At 40.5% G+C, this 26,138-nt stretch overlaps 2 protein-coding genes across 7 annotated transcripts in view; one reads left to right on the top strand and one right to left on the bottom strand.

Annotated features, from left to right (window-relative positions):
• TMEM68 (transmembrane protein 68) overlaps positions 1-6,863 on the bottom strand; it is a 29,158-nt gene extending 22,295 nt beyond the window's left edge. For 2 of the 6 annotated variants that reach the window (XM_059673164.1, XM_059673168.1), the window contains exon 1: positions 6,726-6,863. The gene's annotated coding sequence lies outside the window, so the exon portion shown is untranslated. Of the gene's footprint in view, positions 1-4,955; positions 5,129-6,689 lie in introns of those variants that run through there. The other 4 variants (XM_059673163.1, XM_059673166.1, XM_059673165.1 and 1 more) reach the window with 2 other exon arrangements.
• Positions 6,864-7,036: 173 nt separating this feature from the next.
• Positions 7,037-26,138, top strand: part of TGS1 (trimethylguanosine synthase 1) — a 31,072-nt gene continuing 11,970 nt past the window's right edge. Inside the window, exons 1-10 of the mRNA XM_059673162.1 lie at positions 7,037-7,169; positions 10,557-10,621; positions 12,063-12,235; positions 12,601-13,414; positions 15,666-15,783; positions 17,253-17,339; positions 18,710-18,884; positions 20,880-21,186; positions 23,414-23,566; positions 25,161-25,304. Of these exons, the coding sequence (XP_059529145.1) occupies positions 7,066-7,169; positions 10,557-10,621; positions 12,063-12,235; positions 12,601-13,414; positions 15,666-15,783; positions 17,253-17,339; positions 18,710-18,884; positions 20,880-21,186; positions 23,414-23,566; positions 25,161-25,304 (2,140 nt within the window). The 5' untranslated portion in view covers positions 7,037-7,065. The remainder of the gene's footprint in view (positions 7,170-10,556; positions 10,622-12,062; positions 12,236-12,600; positions 13,415-15,665; positions 15,784-17,252; positions 17,340-18,709; positions 18,885-20,879; positions 21,187-23,413; positions 23,567-25,160; positions 25,305-26,138) is intronic.

The raw sequence follows: 26,138 nt of genomic DNA, 5'->3' as shown, positions 1-26,138 counted from the left end.
GTCAAACATGATGTTCAATGATACATTTATATTAGCCCTTATGATCATGTTCTCCCATTTATTTGTGAAAAATCTGGACCTATCATGGTAACAGAAGTAAATACAGCACACATTAAGACTGGGCTCATCCTGGCCAGGTAGCTCAGTTTATTAGAGAATCATCCCAATACACCACAGTGTTTGGGCTCGATACCCGGTCAGGGCACATACAGGAAACAACTAGACCTAGCTGTTTTTGCTCAGTGGATAGAGCATAGGACTGCAAACTGAAGGGTTACAGGTTCCAATCCGGTCAAGGGCATGTACCTCAGTTGCAGGATTGATGATCCTAGGCCCCATGGCATGTACGGGAGGCAACCAATCAATGTGTCTCTCTCACATGGATGTTTTTCTCTCTCTCCCTCCCTTCCACTCTCTCTAAATATCAATGGAAAAATATCCTCAGGTGAGTTTTAACAAAACAAAAAAAAGAAAGAAAGAAAGAAAAGTAACAACTAACGAATGCATAAATAAGCAAAACAACAAATCCATGTTTCTCTCTCAAAATAAGTGAAACCTTTTAAAAAATACAGTGGGCTTTATTTACAGCAGATTCTAATAAATCTAAAGAGTTAATTCACTATAATCTACCAGTGTTTGATCATTTAGAATGTTAACATAGAAAAGCATTTTTTTTAAATTAGAGTTTTCCCCATTAGGATGGCTATAATTTTTTAAAAATGGAAAAGAACAAGTGTTGGTGATGATGTGAAGAAATCAGAACTTTCACACATTGCTGGTGGGATGTACATGTTGCAACCACTGTGGAAATCGGTTTGACAGCTCCTCAAAAAGCTATTACCCCAGAGTTACCAAATGACCCGGCAATTCTACTCTTAGGCATATATCCAAGAGGACTGAAAACATATTCACATAAAAATCTGTATACGAATGTTGACAGCAGCATCATTCATAACAGCTAAAAAGTGGAAATAATCCAAGTGTCGTCCATCAACTGATGAACAGATAAAGAAAAAAGTATGCTATACCAGTAAGAGAATACTATTCAGGTATGAAAAAGTAATGAATTACTGGTGCATGCTACAATATGCATGAACCTTGATAACATTATAATAAGTAAAAAACAGTTACACACTAAGGGCCACATTTTGTATGATTCCATTTATATAAAACTAGAGGCTTTGTGCACAAATTGGTGCATGGAGGGGCGGGGCGGGGGGGGGGGGGAGGAATGCAGGAGGTTGCCCGCCAGCCCTTGGCCTCCCTGGGAAAGGGACCGCATCCACCGCCACCCGAAGGCCCCAGCAGGGTCGGGAGAGGGGGGACAGTCACTGGCTGGGCATGGAAAGAACAGATGCCAGACACCGACGCCTCCCTCAGTGCCCCACCACCATGTGGTTCCCCACCTCTCACCCTCCTCCTTCCCTCACTGCTGTGCTACCACCATGGCGGGTGGGCAGTCCTGGGGAAGGGAGAGAATGGGAGCAAGACAAACCCTTGTGTTGAGAGCTGACTTTCAATAGATGGCAGCGAGGGAGCTGCTCTGCTACATACGAAACCCCGACCCAGAATCAGGTCTCTCTGAATGGTTTAGCACCTGGAGGCCAGCTGGCCAGGGGCAGGGGCTGCGGGAGGTTGGCTGTGGGAGCGTACTGACCACCAGGGGGCAGCTCCTGCATTGAACATCTGCCCCCTGGTGGTCAGTGCACATCATAGCAACTGGTGGACCGGTCGTCGTGGTCGTTCAGTCATAACAATCGCTTAGGCTTTTATATATATAGATACCTAAAACAGGCTAATCCAGAGACAGAAAGATTAGTGGTCGGTTGCCAGGTGCTGGGGGAGGGAGCAATAAAGAACTGATTGCTAATGGAAACAGAGGTGTCTTCTGGAGATAATGAAAATGTTCCGATAGTAGTGATGGCTGTACAACCTTGTGAATTTACTAAAAACCACTGAGGTGTATACATTTTATAATGATGAATGTTACAGTGAATTATACCTCAATAGAGAAATAACTTTTAAATATCCTCCTATCTAATAAAAGAGAAACATGGTAATTGGCGTACGACCGATACCCTTTTCATTGGCTAATCAGCAAGATATGCAAATTAACTGTCAGCCAAGATGGCGGCCGGCAGCCAGGCAGCTTGAAACTAACATGAGGCTTGGTTGCCTCAGTGACGGAGGAAACCAACGTTCCCCGCCTGCCTGCCTCTGAGCTTGCAGTTTAAGAAACTCTGTAACAAATACGCCCAACTTCAGCCAGCAGATTCGCAACATTTTAAGCAAAGGCCAGAAACCTACTTTCAGCCGGAGGCCTAAGAGCTGGAGCCAAGCCTCAAGCTAAAGCTGGCCCAGAATTAAAAAAAAAAAAAAAAAGGAAAAAAGGAGCGTTTGGGAGTTCAGTCACCCCCAGCCTGAAAACAGCCCTCAGCCCCTCACCCAGACTGGCCAGGCACCCCAGTGGGGACCCCCACCCTGATCCAGGACACCCTTCAGGGCAAACCAGGCGGCCCCACCCATGTACCAGGCCTCTATGCTATATAGTAAAAGGGTAATGTGCCTCCCAGCACCGGGATCAGCGGAGCCGTGAGGCCTCCCGGCACTGGAATCAGCGTGACAGGGGGCAGCACCCAAACCTCCTGATCGCCCTGCGGCTCTATGTGTGACAGGGGGCGGGGCCACAACCTCCCTATCCACCCTGCTCTGTGCCTGATAGGGGGGAGCTCCCCCCCCCCCCCACGGGCCCTGCTCTGTGTGTGACGGGGTAGAGCCATAACCTCCCCCTCGGCCCTGCCCTGAGTGTGAGAGTGGCGGCGCCCCAACCCCCTGATCCGCCCTGCTCTGTGGGTGATAGAGGGCAGCACCCCAACCCCCTGATGGGCCCTGCTCTGTACGTGACAGGGTACAGAGCCCCAACCCCCCTGATGGGCCCTGCTCTGTGTGTGACAGGGGGTTGCTCCACAACCTCCCCATCGACCCTGCCTTGAGTGTGACAGGGGGCGGCGCCCCAACTCCCCAATCAGCCCTGCTCTGAGCCCGACCAGGGGCTGCACCTAGGGATTGGGCCTGCCCTCTGCCACCCAGGAGCAGGCCTAAGCCAGCAGGTCGTTATCTCCCGAGGGGTCCCAGACTGCTAGAGGGCACAGGCCAGGCTGAGGGACCCCCCCTCCCCCCCCCGAGTGCACAAATTTTTGTGCACCGGGCCTCTAGTATATAATAAAAGGCTAATATGCAAATTGTCCCCTCGGGAGTTCGATCACCCGCTATGACATGTGCTGACCACCAGGGGGCGGCACATAATGAAGGAAGGCCCTGGCCGGCAGCTGGCAGCCAGGGAAAGGAAGGCCCCAGCCAGCAACCGGAAGGCCCCGATCAGCCCTCATCACCGGCCAGGCCTGGGGACCCTACCCGTGTACAAATTTCGTGCACCGGGCCTCTAGTTATTAATAAATTAAAATTTATGAGAGACTCTCAAATATGTTAGAAGCTTTTCTAATGTCTAAAAACCAATCATTTTGATGCTCTAAAATACAATTAATACAATTGCTCCTAAAAATCTAGTCTCATTTGATTTTTAATAGGATTGCAAAATCTTATAATTCTAAAGCCTCTCCCAACCCAAATTGGTAATCGAACTACACCTCTTATCCTCAATCGCATTCTGATTTATTACACATACTAACACACACAGTAAAAGAAAGAGGGACAGTGCATCGGCAGACACCCAGTGAGAGTTTACAGGGAGCCCTGCATGAGGGACAGCAGTGCTTTCACAGGGCCCCAGAGCTGGGTGCAAGAACCGCCACAAAGGGTTGTCCCTGATTCCGATGTAAACCCTTCCAGAACAGAAAACTCAAAAGGCGTCCCATTCCTTCTTCAAAACCACCCACTGAAGTACTAAAAAGATCTTCCTTATACATCCCTCACTGTAACTTTTCCCTACTGGACCTAGTTCTGTACTGTAGAACCTCTTCCATTAGACAACCTCTTAAGTTTCAGGACAGCTATCGTGAGCTGTGAAAACCCCTTTCTAGTCAGAATCCTTAATTCCTTCAACCATATTTCAGATGTTGGTTTCATAGCCTTTCACCCCTCAGGCTACTTCCTGATAGTGAGAGGAGCATGTAACCCACCTGTGCCAGAGAGAAAAACATACAGCAGAGCAAGAAGAATATGGAGATCTATAGCAGGCAAGATGACGGTACAAGGGGTAGAGGGGCATTATGTTACATGGGTAGTCTGGGAAGGCCTCTATAAAAGCACATTTAAGCAGAAACCTCAGGAAGTGAGGAAACAAACCATGTGGTAAGTATTAGAAAGAGAATTCCTGATGAAATGAACAGTCAGTACAAAGGATGTACACTTGGTGTGGTCTGCTGAGCAGCAAGGTAGGCTAAAGAAGCATGATAGGGAGAGCAGTCAAAAATGGGCAGAGAGAACTTGCAGAACTTTATCTAAGGGAGATGAAGAAGACATCAGAAGAGGGAGATTGCCTCTTCTGGGTTTTAAATGACTGCTGAGTTAAGAATATACTATACAGGGAGCAAATAAGAAGTTATTGCAATAACTGAGATGAGTGATGAAAGTGGCTTAGACAGTGTGGCAGAGTGAAGGTCATACAAGATAATCCAGTTCTGGATATATTTTGAAGATATACTCAAGAGGATTTGCTGATGAAAGGATAGAGAATATGAGTGAGAAACAGAAGTCTGGGAGGACAACATAGTTTTGGGGCAACATGGATTTGTGTCCTGGGAGGCACTGCTACTTACTGTGTGACATAGACAAGTTACTTAATATCCCTGCCTCAGTTTCTCCGTTTGTAAAATGGGGGGTAATAACAGTACCTACCTAATAAGACTGTTACGAAGACTGTATATTAAAAAGCTGAGAAGAGTGCCTTCCAATATATAAGCACTAAATAAATATTGCCATCATCATCAGCTTACTTGTGAAAGATGGGATTGCAGAAAGAACAGGTTTGGGGGTGGGATGAAGATCCAGAATTCAGTTTTGAACATGTTAAGATTCTTCTGGACATCCGAGCGAAGAGTGAAGGCATTAAATAGGCAGCTGGATATACGCAGAGTGCAGCAGGAAGATAGGGACTCCAGAACTATATCTAGGAATTGGCAACATACAGACAGTATTGAAAACCATGAAACTAAATATCCCTCTAGGGAGTAAATATAACATAAACAATTTCCATGACTGAGCCATGAGGCACTCAGCACTTTAGAATTTGGCAAGACAAGGAGGAACCAGCATCCTATCCACCTTCCAGGAGTGGCATCTTGGATGTCAAAGGCAGTGTTTCAAGAAGAACGGAGCACTCGGCTGTTCCCAATGATGCGGAGAAGTCTAAGAATAACGGATCAATGGATTTTACAACAAAGAGGAACTGGGAAGTCCCGATATGAAATGTTTTTGATACAGGGGGGATGAAAGTTAGCTGGAAGAAGTTCAAGAAAAAATGGGAGTGAATAAATTGGGAAGACAGCAAATACGGTCAACTCTTCAGAGGAATACTGTTACAGGAAGGGACAGAGAAACAAGTGGACATCCTAGAGAGTGATGCGGATCAAGTCTGTTGTTTCAAGATGAAAGAAAATACAGCAGTTTTTAACGGCAATGGCAATGCATCAGTGAGAGAGTGAGAAGTGGACGATGCCCCTGACTAAACAGTCAGGTGCTGTATGTTTTAAAAATGCCTGCAGCGCACCGGTTGCACGGAGCCGTGCTGAAGGAATACCAGTGCCACCTGGGCATCAGTAGCCCAGACCAAGCCCCCACATGCTTCCCCGGGGAAGCTACCTGGGCCGTGCCAACCAATGCCCCACGCCACACACCGACTGCGGTGGACACCTGTGGCGACGGTGCTCCGGCTTTTTTGACATCCTGATTATGCGAACGTGCATTTTTTCATGGTCATCAGCAGCGTGAGCGCAGAGACTCGGTTTACAGGCTGCAAACCCGAGGGGGACCCAGACAAGTGCCGGGCGCGTACAAACCATGTACCCACTCGCACTATTAACACCACATGGGTGAGGTCTGATTTCGTCCTTTCATGTATGTTCTCACGAGTCCAAAAGGAAGCAGGCACTACTCATCGGATGATCACAATAAGGATCCAAAAAAAGGTGACGTCGCTTGCCCGGGTCACACACACGTCGTAAAAGGGACATCAGCCAGGACGCCAAGCCTGACACTGTGGAAGGCAGCACTCCCAACCACTCCCTACCCCTGCGGCCTCGCAACTCCACTCTGATCACCGCGAGCGCCGACGCACAGTAGGGCCGATTCCGATCCCGGAATCGGAGCAGTCACGGGGCAAGCGCAGAGGCCTCCGGCGAGGCTGCAGACGCCTCGCCCCATCGCTATGAAGCGGAGCACGCCGAGCTGGGGAGTTTGGGCGCTGGGGGAGCTGGGGGAGCTGCGGAGCGGGGTGCATGAGTTTGTCTTGGCCCGCACGGGGCCTCCCCTCCCGGCCACTCCAGTGCCGGAGCCAAGCGCCAGGCCAGCGGAAAGCAAACGCGCCCGCGCGCCCCAGACGCGGACTCGGGGGGCCCCGGTGAGGCCAGATGCGCGGCCTCGCCTCCTCGCAGCTCCGCGAGACGGACGGACGGAACCCCGGGAGCCGGGCCGGGAGGAGCCCGGGGAGACCCAGGCGGGGATCGACGCACCTCGAGGGGAAGGCGGGGGAGGCGGCTCGACCTCACCCTCGAACAGAAGCGGCAGCTCTTCGGTGGCTCAGTGGCTACAGGCTGCGAAGAAGTGCGAGCGGCCGATCTCCCGCGAGCAACCCAGCGAGGAAAAAGCTAAAAAGTAGCTCTCACCCCGGCAGCGTTGAGTGTGACCCCGCCCCCTCGGCCCGCCCCTTCCGGCGACCTCCTGAGCCACTTCCGGCGGTGGCTTCCTACCTTGCTCCGCAGCTCCCAGCTCGGTCCCAGCCCGGTCCCAGCCCCTCGCCCGTCGGCGCGCCGGGAGGCCTCCTTTCGGTCTGTAGGACCCTGCCGGCCAGCCCCGTGCACCGCAGGGCTGCCTCCTCCGAGGGGTACAATGTGCTGCGAGAAGTGGAGCCACGTGGCCGAAATGTTTCTCTTTATCGAAGACCTGGAGGAGGATTATAAGATCCTTTGCCTCTGCTCCCGGGCATTTGTGGAGTAAGTACAAACTTCGCTCTCCCTTTGCACGATTATTGCCCAGAAATGGAGGTGATGCAGACCAGTTGCAATGGGTCCCTGGAACCACGGCCAGAGAGAGTATTTGACTCTTGGGCAAGCTGATGTTTTAGAAAAAGGGGAGCCCTGCCTGGTGTGCTCAGTGGTGGGACATGACCCATGAACCAGGTGGTCTCGGTTCCGTTCGGTCAGGTCACATGCCCTGGTTGTGGGCTCGATCGCCAGTAGGGGGGGTGCAGAAGGCAGCCCATCCATCATGATTGTCATCATTGATGTTTCTCTCTCTCCCTCTCCTTTCCTCTCTCTGAAGTTAATAAAAACATGAAAAAAAAGAAAAAGGGGGGAAAAATTCACAGACTTTAGAGAGTGGTGGCCTCTGCCATTAAGTGTATGAGTAAATCTGTGTAGGCGGTAATGAAAAAATGTGGTAGTTGATATATGTCATTTTACATATAAACTGAGGGGGCATTTTATTTATTTTTTTAATATATTTTATTGATTTTTTACAGAGAGGAAAAGAGAGAGGTAGAGAGTTAGAAACATCGATGAGAGAGAAACATCGATCAGCTGCCTCCTGCACACTCCCTATTGGAGATGTGCCTGCAACCAAGGTACATGCCCTTGACCGGAATCAAACCCGGGACCTTTCAGTCCACAGGGCCAAACCGGTTACGGCAATGAGGGGACATTTTAAAATTGGGGGAAAGTGAAATGTAAAATGAAATCCCGTTAGTGGATATGACATCACAAGGTAAAGGTTTAAAGATAAGTAACTTATTTTGGATAATGTCTTTTTTAAAACCTTAAGATTTATTAAAGCACCAATTCACATAAACATAACTTGTGAGGTAAAAGGTTTAACTACAATTACATTCGTTTTTGAGCTGTCTTCTGTTTTGGGAAAATATTTGTTTTGGGTAAAAACTGCTGTACCTGTAAGATAGCTAGTGGGGGGAGGGGAAAATGCCTAAAAAAATTGGATTCTGGAGGTGGTTTTCTTTATATTAGACTAGAGGCCTGGTGCACAAAATTCGTGCATCTGGGAGGTCCCTTAGCCCGGCCTGTGCCCTCTCGCATTCCAGGAGCCCTCAGGGGATGTCCAACTGATGGTTTAGGCTCACCCTCCACAAGGAATGGGCCTAAGCCGTCAGTCGGACATCCTTAAGGCTGCGCAGAGGTGGGAGAGGCTCCTGCCACTGCCGCCGCACTCGCCAGCCATGAGATGAGCCCGGCTTCTGGCTGAGCGGGGTTCCCCCTGTGGGAGCACACTGACCACCAGGGGGCAGCTCCTGCGTTGAGTGCGTCTGCCCCCTGGTGGTCAGAGTGTGTCATAGCGACCCATCGTTCTGCTGTTAGGTTGATTTGCATATTAGCTTTTTATTATATAGGATGTGAAAGTTCATATCTAAAACAGGTATATTTACCATAATCATCTCACAGGCTTACTGCTAGATTCAACTTGTGGAACTGAATTTTATGTGAGAGACTTTTAATAGAGTTTAATGTAGTAGAGTTTTAGTTTGAAGTTATTCTTACTATTCATCATGTGTTTTTGTGAAGTAATCTGCAAATTCAAAAAGAAATGGAAAACTATGTTAAATTTAATGTGAAAAGTATTTCTGTTTTTGTAGTTATGTGTGCATATATTCATTCAATGAATGATTTTTGTGCTCCTTGTATTAGGTACTAGTAGGCACTGGGGTACAAGACACAGCCCTTCCTTAACACATTTTGACTTTACTTACTGGCCAAGGAGATCAATATTAAGACAACTGTTACATAATCCTTTCGTTAGTTAAAGTTATAAGTGCTATGGGAGGGAAGTTCAGGATGCTATGAAAGCAAACACCTAACCTTGAGGTTTAAAGGGTGAGTGGAAATAAACTGGGGGTGGGCAGAAGCATTCCTGCAAGCAGAACTCTAAAATTCTGAGAGAGCACAAGAAAGCCTGTGAAACTGAAACAAAGTGACTGGCAAAGAAAGAAGATAGAGTTGGTGAGATGGACAGTGTAAGAGCATGGAGGACTCTGTGGAAGAATGGATCAGATTTGCATTTTTGCAGATCACCCTGGGTAATCAGCAGCACCTGGGGTGTGGTTCAAAGGAGGGGAACCACATAATCATTTTTCAAGCTACAAGTTCTGGGTGACTTGGATAAAAATTGGTGGCAGTGGAAATGGAGAATGGAGAGAAACTTTTGAGATTAAGGAGTTGGAATGGATGTGAGGGAATAAAGGAAAGGAATAGGATGAGAAAGAATAGGTCAAGGGTAACTCCCTTGCTGAAATGATGGCGTGGTAGAAAGTTGCTTGTGCTGTAAAAGGCAGGCTTTGATTATTTATTCTTTAAGTGATGAATTTTGAAATAATTTTAAACTTACAAAAATAATTCAAAGAACTTCCATATTCCCACCACCCAGATTCACCAACTCTCCATCACACACACACACCATCTTAGTGTTTTTCTGGACCATTTGAGAACACGCTGCAGATCTGATTATCACTACTAAATACTTCATTGTGTATTTCCCCAAAACAAGTATATCCTACACAACTACTGTAGTCATTGAGACTAAATTGTTTTATCTTGATTTATGTTTCAGTTTGCTAAAATATTTAAATAAGTACTTCATTTTATGTTAGTCTCCAAAACAACCTTTGCTCAGACGATGAATATCTTGTCTACTAGGCAATGAATATTTTGGCCTATTTGCAGATGGACTGTGGTTTGCATGTAGATTTTACATATGTGTCAGATAAATCTTTCCATATTTATGCTTCCCTTTTACAGCAAATTTAGAGAGCATTTCATTGTGCATCATAAGGAGGATTCGGTTCTTCCCCCAATATCCTGAATACCACTTATTTTAATAATTAGTTATGCCCTGGCCGGTGGGCTAAGTGGTTAGAGCATCAACCCACACTCCACAGGGCCTCGGGTTTGATTCCCAGTCAAGGGCACATACCTGGGTTGCATGTTCGGTCCCTGGCCCTGTGGGAGGCAACTAATCAATGTGTCTCTCTTACCTGGTTATCTCTTTTTTTCTCATCCTCTTCTCACCCTCTCTCCCTCCCTTCCACTCTCGCTAAAAATCAATGGAAAAAATATCTTCAGGTGAGGATTAACAAAAATAGTATCTAGTAGTTGTAAATGCTTGCCACAATACTAAATGTTTTACAGATACTGCCAATCCTTATAACAACCTTATGAGATAGGCATTATTATTTCTGTATTACAAATTAGGAAAATATATTAGCATATTATTTTTTTATCTTTAACCTTTGTATTAACCTATGTTGCTTTGAATTTATTTCTTCTCTAAATTTATAATTTAATTTTTTTCAATACTGACTTTAATTTGTTTCACAGAGATCGAAAATTGTGCAATTTGGGATTAAAAGGCTACTATGTTAAAGGCAACGGCAACAGTGCAGGTAATAATACAGTATAAACTATATCATCCTTTTTTGCTAAAATTAACCATAACACTATATTCATTATAATTCATTATAAATACTGTATTAATTTCTTAGCATAACATATCATGTGGCAAAAATATTCTGTAATCATAGTCATTTTTTTTATAGCATGGTTCTAGAATCCCTATCAAAGCAGAAATTTTCTGTTCTTATAGCAAACTCCTATATGGAGTTGAGGTAGCCTCTTTTGCTCCATGTAGCATTCCTTCCTGAGTTGTTGCCATTAGATAAAAGCAACTTGAAATTTGAGGCTTTGAAAAGTAGAGAACATTAGTTTCTAATGCAGAATTTTATTGTTTTAAAACAGTGATGGTGAACCTATGACACACGTGTCAGAGGTGACATGTGAACTCATTTTTTTGGTTGATTTTTCTTTGTTAAATGGCATTTAAATACATAAAATAAATATCAAAAATATAAGTCTTTGTTTTACTATGGTTGCAAATATCAAAAAATTTCTATATGTGACACAGCACCAGAGTTAAGTTAGCGTTTTTCAAAATGCTGACACGCCGAGCTCAAAAGGTTCGCCATCACTGTTTTAAAAGCTAAACTGAGGCATATCAAAAATTTTCCAGATTTTATTTGTGCATACGTTCATTCAGATTGAGCAGCACCTAACCAAAGGTAGTTAGGAGCACTCTGAATATGAAGTAGAAGCGTATTTACAGAGGAGATGCAGAAACAAAACAATCCAGTTGTGATTGAAGTACCCGTGAGGGGCCTGAACACATAACCTCTCACCTCTCTTATTAGCAGCTCCTAAAATAACTTAACAAATCCTCCTTTTAAATCCACTGATCTAGTGCAGTAATACTGCAGAGAAGGAATATCAAAATGTAAAAATTTGCCTCATGGTTACTCTACTGCAGGGGTCCTCAAACTTTTTAAACAGAGGGCCAGTTCACTGTCCCTCAGACCGTTGGAGGGCTGGACTATAGTTTAAAAAAAAAACTATGAACAAATTCCTATGCACACTGCACATATCTTATTTTGAAGTAAAAAACCAAAACAGGAGCAAATACAATATTTGTATTTGCATGTGGCCTGCGGGCTGTAGTTTGAGGACCCCTGCTCTACTGTGTTCCTTCTTATAGCCTCAGTGCTTTGCACAATGTCCAGCACAAAGGAGATGCTCAAGAAGTATAAGTTGAATGGGCAGCTAGATGGATAGTGGTCGGCAGAGCCAGACTGGAAATTGTCTCTTTATTCTTAGTTGGCCGTTTTTTACTAGTCCATATTGCCATCAATTCCCTTTTTTCCCCCTTAAAAATTGTAACAATTACACACCTTTGGGCAAGGCATGTAATAACTCTGGGTCTCAGGTTTTCTTCATTAAAATGAGGATCAAACCTGCATCTAAATTTTTTCTAAAATTAACAAATGCTATCTATAGGAGACCAAGCTACAGAAGAAGAGGAAAGTTGTAATTTCCATGGCAATAAAGAATCATGTGATAGCAAAGGCATAGACCTAGATGAAAGTGAACTTGATTCTGAGACTGAACTCATGAAAAGTATGGGACTGCCACTTCAATTTGGTGGGATGTCTGCACATAAGAATTTTGAGGTAAGTATTCACTTACTTTTATTTATTAGTTTTCTCTGTAAAATCACGTGGGATTTTTTTTTTATCCCAAATCTAATGCATTTATTAATTAGAGCACTCCATCTCTTTTTTAATGTACATATTTATAAATTAACCAAAACTAAGTTGTGATGTGTCCCACATGTGATTTTCTTGTCTTGGGATCTTGTGTAGTAAGATTCACTTGTTTGTGTAACTAAAAGCCCAGGATGAAGGTAGTGGGGAGCGGGGCAGAGGAGCACAAAGATTGAGGCTATTTTGTTTAACTTAATGTCAAAATAGATTTGGGTTCTACTTTCTCTTAGTTTATGAAGTGGATTTGTATTCAAGGTATTTATCTTATGCAGGTGTCTATGAATACTAGAAATAAAATTAAAATAAAAAAGAAAAAGAAAAAACATCAGAAGAAGTACTTAGATGAGATGATAAGAGAATCTTGGAGACAAGAATATGAAGAAGATGACATTTTGGCCTCAGATGATCCATCTTCAGTTGAACAGTGTGAGAACACCAGACCACGTAAACTAAAACCCAAAAAAGACACTGAAACTGAAAGCCTTTCTACTGAAAGTACATTATCTCCAAAGCTAGAAATTACAGAAAAATGGGAAAAGTACTGGAATGAATATGGTGGAGAGCTACTATGGCAAAGCTGGCAAGAAAAACATTCGGATCAAACACTGTGCTCTGAACCTTGGAACGTTCCTGATACCAAGGAAGAATGGGAGCAACATTATAGTCAACTTTATTGGTATTATTTGGAACAATTTAAGTATTGGGAAGCTCAGGGTTGGACTTTTGATGCCTCACAAAGCTGTGGTGCAAGTATGTGTGGGCCTAAAACAGAAGTTGACAACGAGAAAGATGAAAATTGCATGAAAGCAGACTTACTTTCTTTAACATCTTCATCAGTAGGTTGTAAAAGCTCTAATTCAAGTGAAAAAGACCATAACGAGCTACTTGATGGAATTAGTAAGATAAGTCTGAATTCAGGGAAACCAGAAGAGAGCCAGCTAGAGTCATCTATAAGTTCTGACGGACATCAGTGGCTAAATGAAGTTAACAGCAGAAGAGAATGCCCTTCTGGCCAAAGTGAGTCATATAATGGAGGAGCCAAGGAAAGCAACTTGTCGGGGAACAGTGCAAATCAACCAGCTCAGGGTAAGGCTGACCAAGATTTACTAGTATCCTTCCTACTAAGTAACAGTTAACTAAATGAACCTATTAAGAAAAAGAATACTAATCCTTTATGGTAGAGTTCAGTAGTGAAAACTACATTTTATAGTGTACAGAAATTATTCAGCCCATCTTATTTTTATATCACAAGTTGTTTATTACCCTTTTATATAAACAAAAAAGAATATTTTCACAAAGTACTCAAAAGTACCATTTCTTTCTCTTATACCTAGGTGGCCAGTGAATTAAAACTTGGAAACCCCTTTCTAATTAAATTAGAACTCTAATTTAGAGTGAGCTTGGAATGTCCAAGTGTCTCTAGAACAGCGGTTCTCAACCTGTGGGCCGCGACCCCTTTGGGGGTCGAACAACCCTTTCACAGGGGTCACCTAAGACCATTGGAAAGCACATATATAATTACATATTGTTTTTGTGATTAGTCACTATGCTTTAATTATGTTCAATTTATAACAATGAAATTGGGGGTCACCACAACATGAGGAACTGTAGTAAAGGGTCGTGGCATTAGAAAGGTTGAGAACCACTGCTCTAGAACAAATGAGTTTATAAGAGGCATGTTTAAAGAGTGGTGGAGAGCACGTGTTTGACAGTAGGCCAATCTGAATGAGAGTCATATCTGGAATTCATTTGGGACAATGAAGTCTTGCTATAAAGATAATGTAAACAGGGCATGATGTTCATTTATACCTAGAAGGGTTGATTTCAGGACTTCCATAAAATACTCAGGATAAGAAACTTGGTTGACTCCTGCCCAAGTGATTATAAAAAATAAAAAAAAAATTCATCATCATGCAGCCTGGTGCTACTGTAAGGACTAAAGAAAGCCAGTAAAAGGAGTGTGTTAAAAAAAAAGTTAGAATAAGTTGGATTAGAGTGCTCTTGCTAGGGAGAAGGGTACTACCAATTGGTAGCACCAGGAAAATGGAAATTCTTATAACTTTTGGGTTATCTTGGCATCCTCGATGTTTGGTACTAAGAAAGTATGGTTCATAGGGATTTCCTTCTCATACTTATTCCTCTATGACCTGCTTTGTTCATCCCAGGTCACTGATCTTCATCTAGTTGAGAGTTACTAAAGAACCCTATCTATTTTTTTACTTCTTTTCTCTGTACTCTTGAACTGGAACTTAACTTTAGTGCAATATTCTCATTCCTTTCGATTTTGCTGTTGTTACCCTTTTTATGTGATTATCTTATATTAATCTTTGATATTCTTCAAACCTCACAGATTCTGCCTTCTCTTACCTGTTTCCTAAACTATGTGTATAAATTGACCATTTCTGTTGTCTGTTCCCTATGTATATAATTGCCCATGTCTGTAATTAGCTCCAGTGTGACTTGCCATCAGGATCAAATTAAGAATTCTAGATTTTTATTTGTTTTAGATACTCACCTGAGATCAAAACATAAGGTAAACAGGGTGAGGCAAAAGTAGGTTTACAGTCGTTCATATGGCAAATAATACAATATTTAATAAATAAAAATAAAAGGATAAACTATGTTTTGTGTACTCACAATTGTAAACCTACTTTTGCCCTACCCTGCATATTGCATTTTTTCATAAGTATGTTTTCTACTGTTTGTGGTTGGGTGTTCTCCTGAAATAGTCTGTCCCCACATATTCAAAGCTTCCCACTGTCTACATTGCAGACATCTCTCCACTTCTATTCTCACCCACCTACTTTGTTCCACTCTGAAGAAATAGAGAACAAGGACAGACATGTACCACAACAAGTTATACTCTTTTTAAGTGGTGGTGTTTATCTTTGTTACTTTAAAGAGCTATGTTAGAGACAATTAAATGTATTTACTTCTTAAGAAAGAGAACTTTTTAATCAATGTGATCATGACATCTTTATCGAGTCATTTTAGATTAAAATTTCATCAAAATGTGACAGCTAATAGCTATGACAAAGGTAACTGTGGAATAATTTGTGTAGAGTTAGATAGCTATCAGGAGAAAGTTCTTTTTGTTCACTTTTTAAGTAGTTAAATCATGGAAACTTTTAAACATTAATAGACATAGCTCCCATTTTTTTTATGTTTAGACCCTGCATGTAGATAAACAGAATCGGTCGATGTGGTCTGACACTTTGTCTTATGTACATGCACAGTTCATTGCAGGAAAGGCACTGAAATATTTTGATTGCCTTTGTAAATGGCAGGAGTTGTCAAACCAAGGGGAGACATCCACAGTAATAACCTGCCTCTTTAGATTCACAGAAGTCTTCAGAAGCAGACACAATCCAAGGAAAACCACCTCCCAACAAGACAGATGGAGATGAAAGTGAAGAAGATCCGCCTGAACGTCAGCCAAGCAAACTCAAGAGGAGGCAAGTGGCACGTCACCTTTCATTCTGGAATGTGTTAGCATAAGCCACTCTCTCCACTAGCGAGTAGTTACCGAGTGCTTGTGACATTTCAGCACTGTGAGGAGAAGAGACAAGACCCTGGGCTTTGGAGCATGGTTAGATCCAACTCCGCCTCTTCAATTCTGCCACGATTTCTTATCTATAGAGTGGAACTGATGCCTCTTCTGTGAGGTCATTGGGAAGACTGGAACTAGCATGTAATATACTAATATATTAGTAGCTATCAATGAATGGTAGCTATTAACTAGTAATATATAAGTAGGTACCGTCTATCTTTCTAAGGCAGTTCTAATTTTTTCCCCAAAAAAGTCTGGGAATAATTACAGGATTTTGCTAAAATCCTCCTCAGATACATCAAATCTAGTGCTCTCATTCTATCGATAGGAATATTAAGACAAAACTAAGATAAATACTTTGCCCAGAGTTATATAGTGGTAATGGCATCTCCGAAACTAGAGCCCAGACCATCTCCTTCGAAGACAGTACTGTTTCTAGTGTACCATTGATACATGTAATTAAAAAAAAGTAGAGAATGTCAGGTAAAATGTGGCCAAATGCTAATGCTGTGAAATAACCGGAAAAGGATGGACATTACAGAATTTGGGTGTTAGCTGGGCACATTTCATTTCTATGACGGGATATGAAGTGCTTCGCATAAGACTTGTGTGTTCAATATAGTTTCTAGAAAAACAGTAAGCACGCTTTAGAAGCTCAGCAACTTAGTACATAAAAGCATACCTCTCTCTGTTCCTTCTACACGGTAGGCGTGCATGTTAATTCCTCCATTAGTTCTTGCTAGGTCCTGACTGCAGACTGTGTCTTACATTCCTGGAACCTAATAGGTCTTTCATAAATGTTCAGTGAGCATAATTTCATTTGTAAGAAGAATCTCTCACTATTTCTGTTTACTCATTACTGTTGCCCAGGTAGTAGGGAGTATTAGAATTATCTCCCATAAATGGATGATCCTGAGTTACTTAATTCCACTTGTATCACAACCTGATTCTTCTGAATGATATTTTTTTTCTTTTGTAATTTTTTGGTTACAAACATTTTTCAAATGTTTCCTTGTTTGTTTTTCAGAAAAACCTCTGGAGAAAACACTCTAGGAGATTAGTTTAAGGCTGCAGCTTTTAGCTGGTATTTTTTCAAAGGAAAATGGAGAGATACTGTGTTCAGGAATAGAGATAATTACTTGACAGGGTTTAAGGTTTGAGTGCTTATTACTGTGTTCCAAATACTGCTTGGTACTTTTCCTCATTTGGAAAATCCTGATGAAAATAGTTTTTCCTGTTTTCCTGGGTTTGTGAATTATGGTCGATTGTTGTAAAGGGAAAGTTTGTGTAGGTTGACTATATGTACTTTTGATATTTGCCTGAATGGGTGGGATCCAGAGATAATGGCTTATCACCTTTTGTTTATTTGTTTAGCCATGAGCTGGACATGGATGAAAACCCAGATTCAGACTTTGATGACAATGGTGCCCTTCTAGGATTCAACCATGGCTCCGGACAAAAGTAATTATACGTAACTGCTGTTGTCCTTAAATCTTAACCACTTGGGCTAACTTAAAGCTCTCTGATATTCAGATAGCTAATAATGAGTATGTAGCTTATATCATTTGAGATATATCATTTGCAGTTAAAACACTAGTCTCTCTTGTTTGTAAGAATTATAGTTATCACCATACCTTTGATGTAGTCACATGTATTAACTCAGTTGTACTTCAAAGCAATCCAGTGTTGTTACTCCAATTTATACTAGTAAATAAAGCAACTGCAGCTTGCAGGTTTTGACTCAGTCACGATCACATCATTTCTTGGAGAGAATGGGTTCAAGTCCAGCTCTTGAGATTCTAAGCATGGCTCTCTTCCCCTAGTGTCTCACATAACTCTGTGTATATCTGAAGTGTGTAGCAAACATGCCATGAAAAGTTCCAATCTGGAGTAACCATTTTTCTTTTTTACTGTGAAAGTAGTAAAACTCAAACAAAACAGAAGTAACAAGTAAGAGTGAAAATCTTTTCTTCAAATCATTCCCCAGAGATAATATAATAATTGGCATATATCCTTCCTAACTTTTTTTTTCCTAATTTTTTATGTATGTTTTTATGACTATGTACATATACACACATTACTCCTTTTTATAAAACAAAAAATCGTTCTATACATAGTCTACAGCTTGCTCTTTTCCCCTAAACAATGTATCATCAACGGCCTGCCTTATCAGTACATTTACCTAGTCCCTTCAGTAGGGCCTGGTGTTTAATTGATTTATAGCCAGGTTGCTTCCTAAGACCTACTTTATGCCTTTGAAGTACCCCCAGCTTGTTGCATGTACTAATAGTTCTTTCCTTCCTATTGCTAAGTAGTATGCCATTTATGGATGTACCATAGTTTGTTGAACCATTATCTATTGAAAGACATTTGGATTATGTGTGGTATTTTGTTATTACAAATAAAGCTGCTTTGAACTTTTGTGAACAGAAAGTATTAGTGTTCTCTGGGATTAAATGCCCAAGCATTAAATATAAGGAAATTGAAGAGTTTATTGCCTATGACATGAAGACTGAACTGAGTAGTTAAAGCACACTGAAGACCTACCATTTTGCTATTTCTTTATTACATTATACTGTGTAGGTTCTGCTTTCTGCTCTATATCTGTTGATATTTCCAACTTTGGTGTTTCACATTTACTTGAGAATTAACATACAAAGCTAGACCTTAAACTGCATTTTAAACTTTATTTCATAATTAGGAAAATGAAATTACAGTAGTGGCTGCTAATAGAAAAATAGTGAAAGTTGTTAGTTTTATTTTCTTTTCCTATAAAGAAACAAACTGATAGAACTTAAGATTTCAGTCATCTTCATTTGATTTGGTCCCAGATATGGTGGAATTTCACATTTCAGTCATAGACGGGTCAGATATCTACAGAAGAATGTGAAGTATAAGTCAAAGTTCTTGGACATGAGAAGACAAATAAATTTGAAAAATAAACACATTTTCTTTACTGAAGACACAGAAAAAAAATGTTTTAAGAAAAGCAAAACTTTGAGTAAGGTATGTATAGATTTTGTTTTTTATTTATAGATAGAATTTCATTTTGTGAGCTTGGCTTCTTAAAGTTTTTGTTTGCAAATGTGAACCCTGTTTCTACCAGATATAAGGGCACCTGAGATTCTTTTCTACTTGCTATCTAAAGACATGTATTGTGTGAAACAAATTTGGAAAAGATTAAGTTGGGGGCAATATGAAAAGGGAATGTTTTGAGCCAAAACCGGTTTGGCTCAGTGGATAGAGCGTCGGCCTGTGGACTGAAAGGTCCCAGGTTCGATTCCGGTCAAGGGCATGTACCTGGGTTGCGGGCACATCTCCAGTGGGGGATGTGCAGGAGGCAGCTGATCGATGTTTCTCTCTCATCGATGTTTCTGACTCTCTATCTCTCTCCCTTCCTCTCTGTAAAAAATCAATAAAATATATTTAAAAAAAGAAAAAAGAAAAAAAAGAAAAGGGAATGTTTTGAAAGCTACAAAGTAGTAGAGAGAGTCTGGGAAGATAAATAGATAAAATTGCCTTGTGTATGTAGTAACAGACAATGGAAATTGCTCATCTGTTTAAGCTAAGTAGGATCCCAGAAGTCCAGTGTCTGATACAACTTTTATAGTAATCCTTCATTTTGAGGTCACCTAAAGGTGATTGATTAAACTTGGCGCTAACAAGTTCATCCTAATGACGTGAGACTAAAGGCTATTTTGGTGATTCACATTGTTAACTAGGATAGTCATATCCCCTGTCTTGGACTTTGTTGTACTTGTCGTCCAACTACCTGGAAAACAAAAGTAATTAAAATTGCCTTTGCTTGGTTATGATGAGTGATTCTTATCCATTCTAGAAAAAGAAAAAAAACACTTTCTACTGAGCAGAACCTTGTATCAGCCACATCTCCAGCAGTTCTTTTAAGTCAACAGAAATCTCAGACCCCATATACTTGTTTTTCCTCTGTTGTATAATTACCCTTCTTAACTTCTGTATTCTTCTAAAACATACTACAATTTTATAGCTGTTTTTATTTTTAATGTATTTCAGATTGTTTGGCTGCTGGTGATATTTTAATATTTTAGGAGCCCTAGTTATGTCTGGAACAGATTTCCAGTATTGGTTCAATTGATCCTATAGTAATTTTTATAATGTATTAGATGTGATAGCCCCCATATATTCATCTGTACATGAAGAGCAGAAACATAGCTGCTAAGTATTGCTGGTGGGGAGGGGGAGGGCCAGAATGTGGCTGTTGTGTCCTTAGATATCTGATTGATGTATAGGCACAGTCCTCTCAAAGGAAGATTCTGGGTTGTTGTCTATGCCCATCTTCTGTCTACCACTCTTGTTCTAATTTCCTAACTTTTAGGAAAGTCATGAAGATCTGTTATGAAGAATGTTTTTGTTATAGAAGATAGCAAGAAAATATATAGCCTTGTTAACATTTCATAGAAGAAACTTAATTTATAGGAATCATTTTACTGACTCTACTGCTTCAGTAAAAGGCAGTTCACATCCTTTGCAAGATAGCACTGCCTTTATTCTTAGAGACACAAAATCTTTTTAGAGTTCATCTTTGCGCTGAGTACCATTTAACATAGATAATAGCCTGGGTCTTGCAGAAAAACTAAAATTAGTGACTCAACAATAGGTGGGTACATTTGTAATGGTAACATCACATAGTACAGTTAGGTTGCTCGAAGCCTTTATGGAAAGCTATTGTAAAAGTTCAACTTTATCCTCTTAATCTTAATTGATTATAGAAAGATCATAGTCTTGTGTGTGATCTGATATTTTCTTCCTTTTAAAGAAGTCTTTAATAACGTCATGGTATGTCCAGACAAGAAAGTGCAATTAGCTTGGAATTACTTGATCATATTAGCTTTGTGATACAGTGTACTTGTCAGAGCTAAGAATTGTGATGCAGCTTGTCAATCAGGTCATAAATGGTAAAGCAGGTAGAAATATTCTGTGTAATTGAAATTGGTTCATGCCCGTAACATCTTAAAATTTCAGGTAGAAAAATTTCTAAAATGGGTTAACGAACCAATGGATGAGGAAGCATCACCAGAGTCAGTTTCTCATGACGATGTGCAAGACGCTTGCACAAGCAGTGATTCAGAAGAGCAGGGAGTGTCTGTTACCAAAGAGGAGGAGCCACTGGAGATGAGCAATCCAGAGCCTGCCGAGGGTCATGCCATACCTTCAGCTGGTGAACCTGAGACAGAAAAAAATGAAGGGGACAGCACCGGAGCAGCTGTCACAGATAAGGAGGATTGTGTTGCTCAGGATATACCAGATTCTCTTCAGGTGGAAACTGAAGGTAAGAGTAAATGTGCTTCAACCCGCTGGTGGATTTAGATAAATACATTTTATAAATGTTTTTCCCTAGTTTTCACTTATGAGTCATCTATACCTAAGGATTCTCTGCTATTTACTTGTAAGTTGAGAGAAGGCATGTGAAGTAAAGGTGCTAATGGCTATGGTTTGGCACCCGAGTGCATTTCCCTCTTGACTGAACAGGCATGGTAAAAATAAAGGTAAAGCGTGTGGCAAAACTGTGTCTGAATACCCCTGTCCATACCGTTCAGATTGGTTTCTGCCACTACCCTCTGTCCCATGCCCTACAGGTGGCCAGATCGTTTTTATTTTGTTATTTTTGTAGCGGTTGTGCAGAGTGGTCATTTGTTTTCGGATGTTGCATTGACATAAAGCGTTTACAGTAGTTCGCTATAATGAGTGGAGAACAGAGTGGCATTTTTACTTTATACTCTCTTGTACTATTTGAATTTATTTTAAACAAATGTTCTTTTATAATTTAAAAGATAATTGTATTCGGTGGAACATTGGGGCTTTATCAGGTAAAAATTTTTATTTGAAACTAGAAGCCTGATGCACGAAATTCGTGCAAGGGGCTTGGCCCTTGCATCCCCGACTTCATCCGGAAGGTAGTCTAGAAGGGCATCCAGAACGTCATTCGGCTGTCCAGTCCAATTAGCATATTATGCTTTTATTATTATAGATAATACTCAGTTTATAATGAGTTATTTCAGACTTGCCTAATGAAACAGTTACATTTATTGTGATGATTTCTTTCTTAGGAATGAAGCTAGTGACCCCTGTTTTCATTTTCCTTAATTTTGTATTAAGGAAAATAGCTAATTTGAATCTTGCTTTGTGTGTGTGTGTGTGTGTGTGTTGATGGGGGGCGGTGGGGGGAACGATAATGGATCTATGATAACTTTGTCACATACTTCCTTGACTTTCTAAACAGCATATACTTAAGGTAGTTAAATTTTTTTATTTAGCAACTTTTTCATTGTACAATTTTTTTAATGTACAACTGGTGTTCATGTAGCACGTGGAGATTTCTGAAATGCTTTCACGTGCCTTATTCTCATTTAATCTGTAAAGTACCCAATGAAGTAGGTGGAATTAGCTCCATTCTATAAATGTGGAAAGTAAAAATAAAGTCCAGAGAAATTAAGAAATTTGTTTGAGGTCACACAGCCATAAGTGGCATAACAAGGACTCAGTACCAAGTTGTCTGATTCCTAAATCCCATTTTCCCATGCTACCCTAATTCTCTATCGCCACTCGTCACAATGTTGGTAGTTTTCACCTGGGATGATACCACCATCTCTGGGGCATTTGGAAGATGGTGGTTGTCAAATGACCTGGGGAGTTTTGGCATTTAGTACTTTGGATTATTTAATGTTGCACAATAAGGTTTGTTCACTCAAAATGTCAGTGTTCCCTATCTTGAGAAGCTTGCTGCACTTTGTGATTGATGAGACCATTAGCTACTTGCAATGGTCAGATGACTATAGTAAGACATAGTCCTATCTTTGAGGACCATTTAAATATGATGGAGCTTTATTTGTCAACATCACTTTTTGTCATTATATTTAGCTATGAAAACACTTCTAATTTCAGAACTGAAACCAAATAAGCAAACTAAAAAATTGTTTAAGAAAAAGTCAGTCTCTGAAGGAGGTACTTTTCTACTAAATGGAGCTAGTGGCCCCTGTTTCTATTTCTCAGAGGCGCTATGACTTCTAGGTCAGGGTTGGGTTCAAAGGATGGATCTCGCTGAGAGTTGGAGTTAATCAGTCCTTGGGAAATTTTATTTTTAAAAAGGGAAAGGAAATGTTTGGATTTCTATAATTTACCAGGGAAGCAGAGTCTTACCCAACAGAAGTAATAGCTTATATACCTGTAATAGTATAATATCTCCTAACAATTCTGTAAAGCAAATAGGTATAATACTACTCAGTCATTTATTCCTTTTGAGAAATGAAAAGCTGGCGCTTTGAGAGCCTGCATTAGTTATCCAAGCTTGGGGAGCCAGTAAGTAGCAAACTAGAGGCTATAGTCTGACGTCAGTGCTCTTGCCATTGTACCCTCCTGCTTCTCCAAGTGTGTGATTGCACACGTGTTCTGGAGCTTAGTCCCAAATTATTTGACGTGGCTGCACTTTTAGATAAATTCACCTGTGATTTCCTTTTTTCATAATATGCATCTCTATTCTTTATATTCTTTTATTGTAGCTGAAATTAAAAAGAAGAAGAAGAAAAAAAACAAGAATAGGAAAGTAATCAGTCTGCCTCCTGAAATAGCTGCTGTTCCTGAGCTGGCAAAATACTGGGCCCAGAGGTACCGGCTCTTCTCCCGTTTTGATGATGGAATTAAATTGGACAAAGGTAAAGTATATATAATTTTGAACTTTAATTTGAAATAATTTTGAACTTATGGAAAAGTTGCAGGAGTAGCAAGAAATTTCTATATCCCTTTTCCCCAGACTCAGATGTTTCTTAACATTTTGCCACATTTGCATTATCATTTCATATGTGTGTGTGTGTTTCTGATCCAGTTGCCCCTATTCCTTAATCCTTGAATGTGTAATTTTCTAAGAAAAAAAGGATATTTTTATGTAACGGGTAAAATTATAAATTTAACATTGTTACAGTATTGTAATCTACAGTCCATAGTCCAGTTTTAGCCATTATTCTAACTAATGTCCTTTATAGCATTTTTTTTCCTTCCAGCATAGAATCGTGTATAGCAGTTAGTTTCATGTTTCTTAGGTTGTCTTTAATCTGGAATAGTTGCTCAGCCTCTTTTTATCTTTCAGGAATTTGATGTTTTCCAAAGAATAACAGCCAGTTAATGTCCACAATGTCTCTTAATTTGGGTAGATGTGTGTTTTTAAAACTTTGGACTCAGGTTTAATCTATGTTTAGGAATTAATAGATTATTAAACAGAACATCTGATGAAGAAATACCTAGTGCAGAAACATGTAATGAATTAACACCGGAAACTTTGAATTCTTTTTCAAGTTTTCCTGCCCTTACTTTGAACAGCTTACTTAACTCAATTCTGAAAATTGATGTTTATTTTCATATTGGAACTACTTAAATTAGGTGTTAACTGTCAAAATCAGGAAATCTGGATCACTGGTGGAATTTCAGGGGTCTGTGAACCTCTTGTAATTATTTACCAAAAAATTACATATTTAAAAGAATGCAGAGGCGTTTGTTAGGAGAAATATGACTAGATAAAAGCTTTTAATTCTGTAAAAGTAGTTAATATTTTTATTATTCCAGCAATGAGGAGCCATTTAAAGTTTTAGTAAAGGAAAGAAACAGGAAAATTGGTGCATCATTTTGTTAAGAGAAATATCTTCCTTAAAAATGTGAATTTCTCCTATTGGGAAAGAAAGAGGGCATTATCCTCTCCCCTCTGGAGTGGTCACAGGACATGGGACCTCATTTCTGAAAATAATGAGGGTTCTGCTATTCCTACAGCTTTGTGGCCTTTTGCTGTCAGCACCTTGCTTTTCCTGGCCCTTGAGAAATGTTTGAATTTTTCCAAAGTGTCCAGTACAAGTCTGGTTCATTGGTTCCCCGTTAGGGAATGAAGTCATAGGGAAACTCTGTGGAATTTGGGCAGTTGGCCAATTAGAATGGCTAACTTTACATTTTCCATAGCAGATAGTCAGTAGTTAATACTTCAGACATAAAAATAGGAACTGCATTCAGTTATTGGTGATATATTGCAAAAGAATCAGGCCAGAACTAAAACAGTTGCTTTCTTTGGGAATGGGAATGCTACTGTTCCTTGTTATAACAAGCTTTGTAGAACTTTCCTTTAAAACTAGGTTATTTATAGTTTTTTGAAAAGAGAAACAAAGGTGGGGTTTTAAAGTATATATTATATAGTAATGATCGTTATGTTTATGCTTGGCTTGGCTTCTTGAAATTGAACCTCTTAGCAGAAATACTCTTTCTTCGCAGAGGGCTGGTTCTCAGTTACACCTGAGAAGATTGCTGAACACATTGCTGGCCGGGTCAGTCAGTCCTTCGAGTGCGACATTGTAGTGGATGCATTTTGTGGAGTCGGAGGAAATACCATTCAGTTTGCCTTAACTGGAAAGAGAGGTAATTAGCCATCAGTGGAAGAAAAATAAATTATATTCAGCTTATTCAGTAAATGTTTCATTTTCCTTCCGTTTGTCTTTGCTGACATTTAATATATAAATAATTTAATGCCAAATATTTAAAATAATAATAGCTAGCATATATTAAGCATACACTTTGTATCTTACAGATGTAAGTGCTTAGTGTGTATTTATTTAGTCAACAATCTTGTGAAGTGTATCTTTTACTATCTGCCTTTCACAGATAAACAGAAATAAAGAGATGAAGTTTGGTAGAGCCAAGATTATAACAATATATAAAAATATTAAAATGGAGAGACTATTCTGTAAAAGAAAAGAAAAGTAGACAGGGAATCCCAGCTTTGTCATTCACTACTGTTATGGACATCACTTAACCTTAATTTAAAGGTGACATGATCTTGAGATATCCTCTGTGATAACCTTTCAGCTTTAACATTCTGTGACACTAAACATCTTTTAAATATTAGATCATCCTCAGGGTAGCTTGACTTTGAAATCACAAAAAAGAAACCCTCCACTACTATATGTCTGCCAGGAATTGTGTCGAGTAGGTAATACGTGTGCAGTTTCTCAAAGAAGAGGGGCTTCAGGAAGTTGAACAGTCTGTCCACATTGACATAGCTGAGTCGTGAAGCCGGGACTTCAAAGTGCAGAATAATGTGACATTTTAGGGGCATAAGTCATACTCTGAATGTGCTTTTCCACTACCCCAATGTCTTTATATTCCACGGATAGCTTCCATTTTAGTAAATTTCAGTTGAGTCTCATTAACCTACATAAAGTTTTTAATGTTAACTAGGAAAGCATATGATTC

This window comes from Myotis daubentonii, chromosome 17 (genome assembly GCF_963259705.1).
Source record: "Myotis daubentonii chromosome 17, mMyoDau2.1, whole genome shotgun sequence".
In the NCBI taxonomy this organism is placed as follows: Eukaryota; Metazoa; Chordata; class Mammalia; order Chiroptera; family Vespertilionidae; genus Myotis; species Myotis daubentonii.
The sequence above is the reverse complement of the archived record's forward strand: the minus strand, read 5'-3'. Positions and strand labels throughout refer to the sequence as shown.